This window comes from Drosophila ficusphila, unplaced genomic scaffold (assembly GCF_018152265.1).
Source record: "Drosophila ficusphila isolate 14025-0441.05 unplaced genomic scaffold, ASM1815226v1 contig_414, whole genome shotgun sequence".
NCBI lineage: Eukaryota > Metazoa > Arthropoda > Insecta > Diptera > Drosophilidae > Drosophila > Drosophila ficusphila.
In genome coordinates, this window is record NW_025064328.1 from 17852120 (window position 1) to 17868333 (window position 16214).

General features: G+C 43.1%; 1 protein-coding gene across 1 annotated transcript; it reads left to right on the forward strand.

Moving 5' to 3' along the window:
* Positions 1-7064: 7064 nt before the first annotated feature.
* LOC108094074 lies at positions 7065-15792 on the forward strand. Its single transcript, XM_017194515.1, has 6 exons — positions 7065-7448; positions 13481-13622; positions 13694-13851; positions 14121-14781; positions 14848-15217; positions 15280-15792. The coding sequence occupies exons 2-6, from the start codon at positions 13515-13517 to the stop codon at positions 15282-15284; spliced, it is 1302 nt and encodes a 433-aa protein (XP_017050004.1). The 5' UTR covers positions 7065-7448; positions 13481-13514; the 3' UTR covers positions 15285-15792.
* Positions 15793-16214: the final 422 nt, after the last annotated feature.

Here is a 16214-nt window from a genome sequence, read left to right on the forward strand (position 1 = left end):
TTGTGGTTTCTGCTCGATTTGGCACAAGCCCCACACAACAACACACAACACAACAACACAACAACACACAACACAAGCAAACAAACAAACGGAATCAAATGCCAAAATGCCACAGCACACCCGTTTTAATTTTCTGCAAATTAACCAAATAGGAAACAGCACTAATTGCTTTGCATCCAATATGTTTTGGTAAGTTATAGTTATTTATTGGCCGGCAGAGCATTAGTAAAATCATAAATTAAAGTTATTTGGGAACGGAATATTAATTAATATTGCAAAGAGTATGTGGTTTTCTTAAAATAAAGTATTTAACAAATAAAGTTGTGCTTGGTTGTTTAAAACTTTAATGCAACCATTAACACAAATAATCTTGTAAAGCATTATTTACATTTTACTGTGCAGCAATTTTACCTTTTAAATTATTTGTAAATTACTACTCCATTAAATTTGTTTTTCAGCTTTACTTCAACTTCAAAAGAACCTCATTATTCTTAGCAAATGTTTGGTTATAAAAGTGGGTGATTTTTCCAAGAAGTGTATCTGCACGATCTGCTCGAAATAAATTCTGTTTCCGAAAATATATGTTTCGGTTTAGCAAACTAGGTTTCCTGTGCCCACGCCCACCTTAAAGCTTCGATTTGTAGATCGATCATTGTATGTAGATTGCGCTTTTGATGGACAGTGGCTCATGAGCATGTCTGCGCCTCAAATCAAACAGAAACAGCAACTCAAACTCAAACGAGCAGAAAACTTGGAGGCGTGGGCCTGCTTTACATATTGGCGCTTTATTTATATTTAATTATGCCATTAAAGAGTAACAGATTAATAACAATTAAAGCGGCAACAGTTGGGCATTCATCACGAGGAGCGAAACGAGTTTAGGTCGATGATATGCTGGTGGCACGGGTATAGTAAAAACAACAGACTAAGCTGAAAACAAATCACTTTTATTTTCAGTTGCCAACTACACACGCAGCTGGATGGCATTAAAAGAATTAATTTTAAGCGAACCGATCCCAAGACAATCCATGATGATGTTGGCTGGGACTCGAATCCGTTGAAACCAAGAGTTGGCTTAGCCTTTCGGTTTTCGGCTTTCGGCTTTCGGTTTCTTTCTGCGGGCGGGCGGGCCAACTAAGTATGTATGAACTATAAAGATTGATATCACGACCCGATGTTAGATACGGCCAATTCCCCCTTGACGCAAGCACAAATGTGAATAATTCAGAAAACAGGTTACAATAGAACCCAGCCAAATGATTTTCGGCTGCTGGATGTCATAAAATACAACAGTTTGCCTCTGATCGCAAGACTTGGCTTGTATTGTATCAGATTTCTCGACGATGATTATTCAAGGACAGCCAGCCACCAGCACCATTTGCATACTCATATGGCGGCTTAGTCGGACTTACACCTTATATATGTGTAGTTAGTCAGGCTTAGTATGCGTTATAGATCAGATTTAGATTCCATTATGCAGATTCGAGTAGGAATACTATATGCCCGCTGATCGCGTGATACTAGTTTTGAAAGAGAGTTGAGAAATGCTGGACAGAAAAACGTGTTACAAACGTATTAATTAAAATTCTTTAATATTCACCAAAATAGGCTTTTGTTTTGCTAAAATGTATATTTTAATAATATGGCTGGTAATGACGTCAAGAAGAGGCATCTCCAGAAGAAAGAGAACGATCCTGAAGAGCAGCCATGCTTGGCAAGCCCCGATGTGCGTCCTCAGGGGAACAATTCCGTACAGAAAAAGTTGGAGGAAATAGAACCGAAACATCGTCATTATGGAGGGTCCAATAAACTAGAACCACTAGATAGTTTAGTTAATATCCAATCCAAGAGTCCCCAGTTACGCGTTTAAATATATATAAAAAAACTCCTCTCGATTGTATGTATGTATTTTGATAAACTTACAGAACTTGCCTTCAGCCTACTACTTTATAAACTATATTTATGGTTCGCTTATTAAAGATTTCTGAATTCATATCTTGCATTCTGAACAAATTATTGCATGGCGCGCAATCAGCTGTCATCGACCGAGATCGATTTTTATCAGAGTGGATTGCAAATAGTTACCACTTACATACCTATCGATAATCACCCCACCCAGGTCTGCACTGGATCGCCGCTCGATAAGCGTGCGACAAGGTCATCTCTTGAGCAGCCGTACCCGCATCGTTCCGATGTGAGCTAATGCATAATTACCGCAATTAAGTTGTCGAGATCTACTCGACTGCGAGTCGCTTTAAATAAACTAATTAATGTTCTAAGATTATGGACGGAGATTGTGCTAATTGCAGCTTCAACGCGTGTCGCGATTGCCATCGAAATCGGGGGAGTGAGATCCGACCGATCCGACGGATCCGACGGATCCGACCGATCCTCCAGATCGAATACTCGTATAATGATTTATGGCGCACATTGGCGCAATATCATTAGAGTGCATCCCCGTGGGACAGCGTGGGCGCCCTCCCATGAAATATAGTATAGTATAGTATAGTATGTGGCATGTGGCCAGTCTGTGTGTGTGGGGCTTCTGATTAATGGGCCCACTTGGAGGCCAGAAAGCGAAAACGATAAGGATACTGGCTACTGGCGAATAAATTTACGAGACTGCCAGGCCAAGTACACAAACAGCGTGTAAATCAATTATTCATGCCCCAGCAGGCAAATGGCATAAAAACGTCATACAATTTGTGGCAATTACAGGTAGCAGGCGATAAATATGCAGCGTCAACGGGGCCGGGAACTCTGGCGTTAGCCCGATCCCGATGTCTTTGGGACAGGAATTATGATTGGGAATTCCCCGCTCTGCCATATTTCAATTTGCAGCTCTATAAATAGTCGAGTGAGTGATTGTGGCGTGTTATCGCCGTGGATTCTGTCACTTGAGTTTGGTTATTCCATTAAGTTTGACTTATTTATAGGCAGGTGATTTATAGAGGCTCACTTAATCGGGATTTAGGTTTGGAACTGGAGGGGCTAAGGATTTATTCTTCATTTGGATTGATAATATTGTCTTTTATACTTTAAATATTTTTTTTATTTTCAAGTGATCCTCACCAATGCAAATCAGATAAAAACAAACTTAACTTAATAGCTTTTGATGTTTAATTGAATTTAATTTACATGTGTCTCTGGCTCTCTTAATTAAACGCCTTCATCTCGGCAGCATTCTACACTTGGCTTAATTGCGTATTTAAAGCTGACATTTATTATAATTAAACTTACATCGCCTATTGCAGACGGCATTCGCTGACTGGTTGTCCGACTCTTTTAGATTCAGTTTCAGTTTCAGCTTTCGGTTTCAGTTGACTGTGCTAATTTCACCCGGCGAGTTGATTAATAAGCTGCCATAAGGCGGCTATCGCAGAACAGCAGCCGCGGAGCCGAGAGACCATCCATCTTGCGGACAAAGAAGCCAGAAGCCCGAGAAGCCAATGAAGCCAGCCGTCCTGCGAGCGAGGTGCTGAAATCGAAATTCAGTGGATGCAACACGGCCTTGAGCCATGAATTATGTGCGCAATTACTCTTCCAAGTTGTCGTGCTTGTTCCTTCGTTCTTTTTTTTTCAGAACAACTGGAGTGTTCTTCTGTGGGTTCTCCCAGCCGATCTGCTTTTCTAATGGCCGGCCTACAAAAGTGCAAGTTGCCACTTGCCAGTTTGAAGTTGCAAGTTGCGAGCTGCGATCGGGGAACTGTGCCACCTTCTTTCTAATGGCGCCTCTCGAGTGCAGTTGGGTCTGGCAGTTAATTACACCTTGTTGGCCGTGTTGCAAGTCAGCGTGTTGCCGATTCCCTCGCAGATACAGCCGGAGATTCGAGTCGAACCTGCACCTCGGCACGTTGCAGCGTGTGAAATGAATGGCGCATGTTTGTGATATCATCGAACAAGCCGGCTCGCAGACTCCGCATCTCTCCCCCGATCCGAGGCCCTGCGATAGCCATCGGATTTCGGCATTTTGTTCGTTGACATGTGAAAAGACTTCTACTGAGTCATCACCTTAAAAAACTATGCTTGCCCTGGGCAAGGCCGCCAAAATATGATAACTATAATACAAGAACTGCAGAAGGGTCTTGAAACACCACTTGAGGAAGTTGATTTTATTGAACTTTAAATTTACTTTATAATTACATATAATATTCCCTTATGAATTTCGATTTCTATACCAAGGGGTATATTTATAGAACATTATTTTTAGAAGTTCAACTGTGCTGCGTGTTCAATCCATTACCGCTACGGCAATTAGCATAAAATTGGCCACAGCTATTTTGGAAGACTTTCAGATTTGGACCGCGTCATCGCCATCGCCAGCGAGTTCTTAACATAATTGTTAGCGCCTCAAACGGATTGAGTGGCAAATTAAGACCGAAAATTGGCTTACACCAAGTGGCCAAGTGGGTTTGTTGAGCAGTTTCCCAGGCCTCAAGGCTGCGTACGCGGAAATTGCTGGCTGTTCAATTAACACACCCAGAGCGAAACCTTTTCCCACAACCAACTCACATTACCTCTGTTTTGATTTTGATTTTGTGTGTTTTTTGTATTTTTTTGGGTATTGAATTCGATCGGTTTCTGCATGCCCGAGTGTTCACCGGGCGTTAAAAAGCTCTTAAATTGCACAACGTCTCCTGCATGCCAAGAGCCAAAAAGAGTCACAGTCTTGTGAAATTACAGTCTGAAGGTTGCAGCACGGCCTTAACTTTTGGTTTCTTCGAGTCGTTGACACCTGACTTTCGTATCAAGTTAATGAAATAGCTACAGTTCGAGTTACGTCACAGCCGATTCTCTTCTGAATCATATTGTGTTATTGGTTCCGTTCTGTGAAGGACTCACCTTGATCGATTGACTTCGATGGGGGCAAAGGGCGGCCACCATGACGTATGCTTAATCCAGCCGAAAGGTAGAACAATTCGCTTATCAATCATACGCCACGTTGGCCGCCGTCAACCTACACTATTCACCCAGTCACTTGAGAGTCGAGACCAAGAATTTGCCATTATTTTTAGCCAGCTCTGTTTTTTTTTCTTTGTGTGTCAGCACGAATTAACGCTGGCGATTTAAATCGCGCCAAGAAGCCAAAACAAACAACACGATGCGGAAATTGTTTGTACAACATGGCTAAAACAAAGGCGCCCAAACAATTCATTATTATTATTGTTAATATTATTGTTATTTTAGCGCTGAGATGAGCAGCCGCGTAATTGAACATAAAACACTGTTTAAAATCAGAATTTAAATGCCAAATCCCTGCTTAACCAACCTTGGTTTCAATTAGCAAATATGGAATGGCTGCAAATTTCTCAATTTGTTTCGAGCCAAAAAAAAAGCAACACACACATAGGTGTACATTTGCCTAGCCATTTTCTCCCTACCAATGTTTTATTTTTTTTTTTGTGGTTTTATTTTGCTGTTTTTAATGTAGCAAGGTCGTTCGTTGGTCCGCGACGCCAAAAGCAATTTGTAATGATTATTAAAACAACGACCTGCTTGGCATGCTCCAAACAGCCCTCCCCTTCACCCGGCCCACAACTGGCATTGTTTACTGTATCTGTACCTATACCTGTTGCCGTAGCCGTTGCCATTTGCCGTTTGCCGTTTGGCGTTGGCTTTTAATTGAGATAGCGAAAAACAGTAACAGCAAGGCGGCAAGGCAGTGGCTAAAAATTATATTTGGATTACAACACGGTCAGCTGAACGGAGCTGCGAATATTGTATATTGTACATATGAAATTCTTGGGCAATTATTGCCGCACAACGCCGCCTTTCGATACGTATTCATAGCGATCAACTATTCAGCCATTCAGCCGGTGATTGAATAGCCATGAACATTGTGATTATGACAGCCGGACACTCGAGGAGTTCTATTTTAAGGCCCCAGATCTCTGGGCATTCCATCTGTGTTAGCTCAGCGTCAATTTGGCAGTGCCCGGTAATTGACTTGTGAAAGGGAAATCCATGGCACCTCGGGGATGGATCCATAGCCATTCTATGCTAAGTGACCGCCACACCCTCCCCCATGAATCCGATATCCCATGATTCACTTCTTTTTGCCAGCTTTGAATTTTGCGCACATAAATTGCATTTAATGCTGAGTAGCCAAATAAGCCAACTGCCATAAACGGACGAATCTCCGTCTGAATTATGTCGCCGGTTGGGTTAATCAAAATCAGAAACAAAATAAAACCAGAGCCAAATAGAGAAGCTTGCCGAACGAGGGAATTACCCAGGGGAACTGAGGCACAAAGACACATCCGCAACGGGAGCGGCGGCCAAACAAATCAAAAGTAATTCACACGCTCAACATGCGAAAATAATAAAAGAATACTCAAATGTTAATTTCTGAGCACTGAAGAAAAGATTTCGGCACTTGAACGAGATCTGTATTCTGGTTCTATCAAACAAGAATCAAACCTAAGAATATAGAAGTTGAAAAAAAATCTATAATTTATTTTATATTAGTTCAAGACAAGAGTCTTTTTAACAAATTTTTATGTTATGATTTTATAAGTCAGCGAATTTATTTAAAATGCTTTCCGTTGCTGAGTTATAAAATATATAATTAATTTAAGCGTTTATTGTGAATTGTGAATTGTGATATCCCAGAATATTCAGAAATGTTTAATATTTATTTAGTGTTCTCCGAACAAATATTTTATTTCACCTCAATTTCAGCAACATGACATTTAAGCGTTGTTCGCATTCCGGATTTAGATATTAACTTTGGAATACAAAGAGGCTTTTCAGAAACAAGTTATTTAAAGTGAACAAGCATTTTAAAATACCCAGATCTCGTTCTGCGATGATGCTCCTACAGAAGCATTGTTCTCCGAAGAAGCTTCTTCAGGAACCTTTCGGGATCTGGGCAAACCTTCCCGCTTGGCAGTCGGCAGGCGTCTGCGAGCGTTGAGAAAAGCGGGATTTCAGAGTGGCCGCTTCGCAGTCGAGTTGCCAGTCGCGTTTGCTCACTTGGCCCTCTTCGTTTGGGGACTTCGGCTGGGGAACTTCGGGCCAGTTTTGGCCAGCGAGCTGGGCTGTCTTGCTGTGGGGCTCACCGTTAGCCGAGCAGTCGAAACACGCAGCTTGAGGCGAGCGGTTCTTGCGCGCGCTTCCCAACCGCCCAACTAAATCTACTAAAAGCTAACAGTGAGCAGCTACTAACCCACAGCATTGGCTCAGTAGAAGTCGTAATCGCCAACGTAATCGTCGCGAGCGCAGAGTTCTGAGAGTGTTGTGATTGAAAGACAAATGTAAATAGCCGAAAAAAAAACACAGAATTAGTATTTAAACAATAAAAAGAAAACAATTTAAGAAAGAGAAACCTGGCTGGTTGATCGATTGTGGGCGTACAAGTACATTCTGATTCACACCCGGGAATAAATCCAGCACCGATCGGGGAACTTACGGATATTAATACGCCGCGAAGTGCACTTTGAAGCAGGGTAAGTCAACTCATCCCCACCGAAGGCGACCTTGACATTTGTGGGAATCGATTTTGTCGCTCGCCGCTAATCGAATCGAGAAGATCGTTTGATTGGCACTTAAATTGTGCTGTACAATCATCTGGCTGGCTGCAAAAGTGTCCACGACGAGATTTAAGCCACAGAGCGCCGCAGTTTTTAATTATCTGTCTGTGGTGTCTTATAAATAAACATGGTTTTATGGTGGATGTGCTAAACGCCAAAGGCCACTGAAACGCGCTGTCCATGAGTGTGGAATAAAAGCTAAGCTCGGCTAAGCCATGCTATATAGCTCTATAGCTCTATAGCTATATAGGCGCACTTCTGTACTGGGCCAAATGTGTGTTAGCATGTAAATTACAAAATCAAGTTCGTTGCCTGAGTCTTTTGTTTGGGCTGCACAAAAGGTTCTTTGGCTGCTCGGACATGAAACGGATTGAAAATGGAATGGAAACCAAGTGGAGTCGCGTTGCCACCGCACTGCACCAAAGTGGAAAACTGCTGAACAACCTTCACTGGCCCTGGGAAAACCCGTTCGCGTTCGAAATGCGTGTGCTTAATTTACACGAAGATTAGCATTAACGTTGATATAATTTCATAATTTTATTAACCGAAATGTGTCAGCCCAGCGCTGTTTTGGCCGCTTGCCTTGGCCAGAATTTATGAGCGATGTAATCTCCTCTTCGGCCGAAACACTCGATGCATACGAAATTCCCGAAAACAAGGAAGGCTGCCGCCAGATCTCTTGGCGATCTCGTCATGTGATTCAGACAACTATATAATATATAGTATAGTATCGGCTACATCTTCCGGGGGTCTTTGGCCTATTCGCCGTTTTTCTTTTTTTTTTTGCGGCCTTTGTTATGGATTCGCCATTCCATTCCCCGGAGAGTCTGAAGTCTGGAGATCTATGTAAACAGAAAGACTTATTTGCATGCCAAACGAAAGCCTAATTAGGACAGATGGAAAGGCTTTTGGCCTGGCCCACATTCGAGGGTTATTTTATTTTAACCAGCAGCACTCGAGTCACTCGCCCCTGAATTATGTCCACTTTGGCTAGAATTTTACACCCAATTATCCACGCAATGGTTAATTACGCATTTGATTGTCGCCCGGCGACGGCTCAATTTCAATTCGAAGCCGAAATTAATGAACTCTAATTAAGCGGGGTGAAAAATATGTATGGGAAATAAAAGGCACAAAAATACGAGCGGCCTTTGTTGGAGTGCTTACTATACGTACACGAGTGGAGTCTTTTCCTGCTCTTTAATTGTGTTTCGGCTGCATTGTAGTTTCCGACTCTATTGATTGGCGTAAATCGTTTTGAAGAGTTTTCATTTTCGTTTCCATGATGTAATTCGGGGCTGTGTGTTTGTCATGAATCATGAGCAACTGCCAATTATCAATTGCAGTGGCTGCCAAAAGTATTAGCATAAACAAATCGAATCGATGACTAATCAAAGTCAGCCAGCGAATGTCAGAGAGAACATAAAAGCGTCAGATTTTAATTAGCCGAAAAAGACAAGTCAAGTCATCTCGGATCTCGCACTATTATTTCGGGGCGAAGAATTTCAGTGCGCCACTTGTCGAGCCTAAGAATAGACCGAAGACCAGCGAAGACAAGGCCCGAAACGTGCTTGGCCAAATAAAAGCCGAATTTTTGCAAGTAATTTGAACATTAAAAACAATGTCGGGTAATAATAATCACTCAATGGCAGCGCCAACAAAAGCGGAAGTCAAAGCCACACGAAAGTGCTGTGCAACAGTTTTTTTTTTTTGCTTACGCTCCTTTTTTTGTGATTTGTATTTTGTCTTTTTTTTATTATTATATTTCGGACGCCTTCCTGGCACGAAATACCTCGGTGAGAATTGCAAATTCTCAGCGCTGCAATGGGAGAGAAATAAGTGAAAATATTATGAAAGCCGGCGCGGCAAGTGAAAATCGGAATTTATAATTTTCGTGTGCCGATTTTCCAACCGCAAAAACGGTGCCCCGAGCAGCTGCCACTGTGGCAGCATTTGCTGCAGCGGTGGTGCAGCGGTGGTGCAGCGGTGGTGATGCAATCATCGGCTTGACATGCACATCGAGTGACAGAGCAGACATTGCGCATACGCCGCATTGTGCAGAGCGCTCCCAGAGCACAAAGATGAAAGCCGAGTGGGGAGTCGCTGGCTCCGCAAGCGGGCCATCTCCATCTGCACATCCATCCATCTCCCCATTCCGAATGCGAATCTGAATTCGAATCTGAATCCGAATCCGAATCCGAGTCCAAACCAGAATTGGAGCAAGTGAGCAGGCCAACACAATGGCGCAGCCCAATGCCCTAACTTTCCATCCATAAATCCAGCGAACGGGTTCAGATGCGGAGATAGGTGTTGAGGCATTTAGACATTAGCATTTAACTTATTGAAGCAGCGCGATCTAGATGAAAAGACCCCTTTGACGAACGACTGGAGATACGATGATTGCAAAGAAAAATGGCACATTTACAGACGGCTTATAATTAGTCTATCAGATGAAAGTAGGAAACTTACATTTGTCAATTGATAGAAGATAGTATCTAGTTCTGAAATCAGTAAAATATATTTTGTAATAGGTTCAATTAATACCAAGGCTTAAAAGTTCAAAATATTATTTATTTTTCTTGTTAAAATGTTTCCCTTTGTTTCCCCTTCATTTTAGTACTTTATTATATATATTTGATATTTATATCTGAATACCCCCCAATGATTATGAAACTCACACGTGCCCAGTGTGGTCTCGTTGGTCCAAGACAGCCTCTCCATCTATGAGTTCCTCACTTGGATTTTCTTGCGTGCTCCTCCATACGAGTATATGTACACTTTTTCATCATCATCTTCTTCAGTAACAATATGCGATTTAATTTTCATTTTCTTTTTCTTGCTTTTTGTTTTTGTCGCCTTGCTCGCATGGCGACGAAATAAAGTGCCGACTCATAATAATGTAAGCCACAGATGCCCGCGTTGTTTTTGTTGTTAATGGTGTTGTTTGTAGTTCGTTGTTTGTTGACTGACTTTTGTTGCGTCGCCCCGAAAAGTAGCAAGTGCACAGCCGCCCGCGACATTGTGCAAACAACTCTGGCGATTTTATACGATTTCTGTTGTCTTTTCGGCCCAGCTGTTTGTTTTCCATTTAAATCATTATGCCATTAAAACACAATCTCGGGCGGTGGCAAGTGAAGAGAAATGCCAAATTAAAATGTTTCGCTTTTGATTGGTCCCTGAGTGCTCATAATTTGCGTTGATTGAGATCCAAAATACACATTTTATTGCAGCTCGCCCAGTTCCGAAAGTACGAGCAGAAATATGGCTCGCGATGATAAATGCTCGAATTAAGGTTTAAAAACTTGTTCCAGCCGGACATGTAAATATGTGAACTCCAGTTTCGGTTCGGTTCGGTTCACTTTCAAGGTTGGCTGGGGCGTCAAGAACTTGCAGAAACCGTAACAGCAGCAGCAGTTGCAAGTTGCGTTGAAGGCAAACTGCAGTTTCGGTGTCTGTGACCACATTTGGGTGTGGGCCTCCAGATGACAAGTCGCGCTCCCATTTGAAAGGCCCCAGAAGTGCAAGGCACAAGCCACAGAATTGCGCAATTGCATAGTTGACTGACTCACCGCCTAGCTGCCAATTAACCGAGTGCTAAGCGGCTTAGCCAGCGGACAAAGGAGCCAAGCCGGAGTTCGAATCGAAATACGAAATACGAAAGACGAAAGACTTCCTTCTGCGCCACGGCCTTGGAGCTTGGGGAACTGGTACGACTGGGGGTTCTACAAAACTGAAACTGCGTACTCACGCACAGAACAGTTGCCGCGCTGCTAAAAATACACTCGCATCGACCTTGATGGCTTACATAATTAATTGCGAGCGGGCAACGGCATGCGGAAAATGTGCTGGATCGAAAGACTCAAGGCACGAACTTGACGGGCAGCGAAAGACTTGCGATTAGCACTTGCTGCAGCGGCGAAAAGGGCAGCTCTCCTCTCAGAAGAGACCGCCTTGTTTACCAATCCAACTAGTTGCCGAAAAAAAAAGCAAACAAACATTCCGAGCTGCGGATTAATAAATCAGCAAACAAGATAAATCATCTGCTGACCGTGTAAGAAGCTTTAATTATTAAATGCAGTTTAAACTTATCGCAGCCAAAGGCCAGCTAGATAATTAAATTTCGTACTCCTGTCCCTCCATCTATTGTATAGTATATACAGATGTTTCGGGTGAGTGTGGTTCTCGTTGTTGTCGAATGCGATCATCGCCAAAAAATCAGCATCACGTTCGGCATACAAAAAGATTTTATATACTTATTAGCCAGGCAACAGCAACAGCAACAGCAAAAACCCGAACATCGCCGGCGATGGAGAAAAGAACGAAATGCTATGCGTATATATTATACAATATAAAACAGTCTGTCAAGAGAAGCGAAACCCAGAAGAAAAAACCAGAACCCCATTGACGTAGGAACCCCAGAACTTAATCATATCGCTCCAAAATAGAAGATGAAGCGGACCCAACTGAATGTTGCTCTTGGGGTTTTGTGTTCGAGTCGAGAAGGGGTCAAGTCGTGCCCGGCAATGATATCTTTGTGATATTTGGCCATCGTTAACAGCCTGCCCCTGAGTCATGAATGAAAGTGGCGTGGATTCTAATTAGGCAAATGTTGGCCAATTCACAGAAATTCTAGGGGTCTCAAAAGGTGATTGAGCGTGTAAGAAAAACTAGATCTCTGATACGAAGAAACTTACAAGACTTCACCACTCCACTTAAAGTAACATAATACTTTTGCTTCTCCAGAACTTCCCCACAGAACTTACTCATAGATTTGGCGGAGCCACAAAATTGTCAAAATCTTTGGCTCGTGGGCGTGTCTACATGGTTTTACAGAACATTATTCGCCATAAATCTTGGCTTTTGCCAAAAAGAAAACCAGTTATAATTTCGAATTTCTTCTTCTGGCCAAAACGGATCTTCGAGACACAAAAGTGCGTGACATTTATCAGGTTTTATGGCCATTCTGTTTGTTAATTAAAGAACCAACGCCAACGCATTAGCAAATAGAAAGCCAAAGTCGGCGGCTTCAATGGCTTCGCTTGGGATCTCAATGTTTGTCGATTCTCGACGGGAAACTCACTCGATGGCCATTAAAGCACGGCCTGCAGTTCTGGGTAATTTGGAAGACATTTAAATTAGGGCACGAATTGGTAAATTCATTTGTAGACAATGCAGGGCATGTCGCGCCCTTAATTCGACCACGTTCAGAAATGTCACATTTTTGGTGGTCTAGGAATGGGATTGGAGGTGGGAATGGGAATCGGAATGGGAATGGGAATGGGAAGCTCGGCCAGACTCACTTTCATTGCCACTCGTCGGAGTATGTGACACACATTTATTGGTAAATCGCATTTGGCCCGCAATTAATGCCAATCACGTGGCTGACCGCCAATCCACCTGACAGTGGCTACCACTACTGGTTACTGGTTACTGTATACTGTATACTGTACACTGGATTTTGTCACAAAACGCTGACGGCAGTGCGGTGCATAAGCAAATCGGGCTGACTTTGAAGAAAAACCCCAAATGGCCAATTGAAATGCCAGCCAAGTTGGCCAGTTGGCCTGACCCGAACAAAAAAAAAAATGCAAAACCGAGTGTGTTCGACAAAGTGTTTAACAGCGAACAATTGTCAAGGCATCGCCAAAGTATCGCCGCTCAATTAGAGGCGGTGACATTGGTGATTCGATCGGTCCAAGGAGCTGGCCAGAAAAAAATATTCAAGTCCCCAAGAAACACCTATTGTTCCGTTCGTGGGCAGAGTTCAATGGCTTGCAGATTGATTGGACTGATTGCCTAATAATCTTTTCAGTGCGTGTCCCATGCGGCGCGGATTTAATTTCCACTGGCAGCTAGATCCAATCAAAGTCATTCGCACCCGCCGGTGGCGCGAGTTAATTGTCTCATTATTATCCATAATAATTTCGGAAAATGTTCTCCCGTTGCAGAGGAAACGAATCAAGCGAGCAGACGACGGACAAGATGATTTCTCGCCGCAAGATCATATCGCGTTCCCTGGACAATTTGGACGCCATCGGGCAAGAGGAGCAGGAGGAAGACGTCTGGCACGATCGCGAGAAGCTCTTCAGGGTGGGTTTACCTATACTATATTTTACTCGAACTAAAGTTTATTCTAATTGCTATATACTTACTTCCTGCAGGATCACATCAACGAGGTTCTGTCCAAGTGGGAGCAGATCGATGACGAGATCTGGGCCAAGATAATCGTCTTTGAGAAGAACCGTCGCGTGGCTAAGGCCTACGCCCGCTCCTCTGTGATAACCATAAACGGCTCAAAAAACGGATTCGATGGAGTACGGTAAGTCAAAATTTATAGTCCTATATAAGTAGAGTAACTCATATTTGTTGAGGTGACCAAAAAAAAGAGATGTAGAAGCAAAAAGTATTATAAAAATCGGTTTTATGACTGCAGCAATCTAACGTAAAAACCAGCTTTAAAAATCTTCTTAAATTTGAAAATAGTTGTTATCTGTTGTTATTATTCTAACGACTCTGCTTCCAATGATTTAACAACCTTATGTAAACCCAGTTTAACACATATTTATTGACTACTTCCGTAATCCACAGCATTGGCCTGAATGGCTTCGACAATCCCATGCGCGACTCGGAGACGAAGGTGATCAAGAAGTCCATTGGCGATGGTTTCAAGATCAAAATGGACGACATCGGCAACATATTCATCAAGCGGTACGGCAAGAGCAGCATCTACGTGAACAGCACCTCGCAGGGCAACGAGGAGACAGTGATCGGCGGGGACATAATCCAGATGCCCCAAATGTCGCTCACCTCGGGAACATCCGCTCGACTCTTCGACATGAAGAAGTTCCAGACGAACATAAACCGGGAGTTCGCGCGCACCTATCCGGAAAGGGCCAGGTTGGAGCGGCAGTGCCTCTCGGCCGTGTCGCTGGTTAAGTCGAACAACAATCTGATCAACTCCCCCGTCTGGATACTCGTTGTCAACGTAGTGGCCATGGACATGCTGAGGAGTCGCCTCCAGTCCATTCCCAAGTCCCTGGACGCGATGGGCATGCGCGTCCCGCTGGCGAACGGCAGCGAGGATCCCTACTCGACCATCGAGAGCCAGGTGGGACTGATCTACCCGACGCCTGCCGCCTCCGATGATTCGCAGAACTCCCAGAACTCTCAGCACTCGAGCAACTCCAGCAAGGGACGGCGCAGCATCTTCAGTGCCGCCTTCCTCAACGAGGGTCCCTATGTGCCCAAGGTGGGTTTGCCTCTAATATTGTATAATGTTAATCATTTATAAATATCATGATTTTATTCATAACAGCCTGACTACGATGGTGGCTCCTTAACTCCGATCTACGCGGACAAGAAGCGGCAGAAGAGCAGCGGCGGTCAGCAGCGGAAGAAGCAGGACGACCCGTACTACTGCGGTCTGCTGGCGCGGATCCCGAACTTCATCAAGTCCTCGAAGCAGCCGTGTCCCGGCAGCGCCAGCAAGCCCAAGAAGGAGCCGAAGATCTCGCGGAAGATCTCGGCGCAGCACCAGCACCAGCAGTTCCTGCAGCCGGCGCAGCCCATTCCCATCGCCACCTTCCACCACTCGTACTTCCCCTACAAGCTGTATCCCCCGCAGCACCGTCTCTCGCAGTCGCAGATGTCCCTCTGGGACGCACGTAGTCTGATCAGCGCACATGGTAGGTCATCTCATAAAGCAACTAGCTGAAATCCAAACTAATTAGTACGTTTTCCCTTTCAGAATGATCATCCTGGCTGGTCCTAATTTATTCATCGTCTAGCATTAATTCTACAATTATTTAGTCAAAGCCTACGATTTAGTTTTGGTCAGTGGATCAGTGGATCATTGGAGTGCATTTCGCTCAGTTTTGTGATAAATGCAGCGAAATGCAGCCATTTAGCGTAACGCACTTAATACGCACTAACTCTAATTAACCGCAGTTAACTTTAAGGCAAGCAGAGAGATTTAATGATTATGCAATTTGTAATGAGTAATTAAAATTTTGCCATAGTTTCTTAAATCGTTTAAGACTGAGAGAATGTCCTAGAGCCCACGAAAAGCGCACGAAGAGATTGCCGGAGAGTCCAGAAGGGGGACAGAAAATGTCATAGGCAAGTTAATTGCTACTTTAGGCGAGTTCGATTTATTGTTTTCTTATTATTTTTGCTGTACATACACTTCATATGTAAATAAGTTCGAATTAAAAACATGTAAACGATATTAGTACGCATTAAAAGAAAGATCTAAGAGTCAGTATTTGTGTTTTATTTTGAAACGGATGCTATAACCTTGCTTTCGAGCAACATTCTGATGACTTCAATCCTCGTACGATCACTACTAGAATCGACTTTATCCCAATGACTTGTGGTGTATAGAGTTAACCGTTTATTAACCGCTGTATTTCAAATTCTAATATGTACTAAAACTTCGATAATCGGATGTGTCTTATCGATTTATTAGATCGATAGGTGATCCGTAATGTTTTCGAATTGGCCACACTCGGAGCTGCCAAATTAGCTTTTTTACATCTAGATTTTGGATGTTTTGAATTTCAAAATAAATGATATCTCTTTATATCAACAAACGAAACACTTAATTTGATGGCATTTAACCAATTAAGTTTTTATGATTTTACTTGCTATACAAAATTTGTTAACATTATAAAAAGTGTTAAC

Bases quoted from the DNA above. Each gene is read 5' to 3' on its own strand.
- LOC108094074 (XM_017194515.1), top strand. From the start codon at position 13,515: ATGATTTCTCGCCGCAAGATCATATCGCGTTCCCTGGACAATTTGGAC. The intron at 13,623-13,693 runs GTGGGTTTACCT...TACTTCCTGCAG, and splicing joins ATCGCGAGAAGCTCTTCAGG to GATCACATCAACGAGGTTCT. The intron at 14,782-14,847 runs GTGGGTTTGCCT...TATTCATAACAG, and splicing joins AGGGTCCCTATGTGCCCAAG to CCTGACTACGATGGTGGCTC.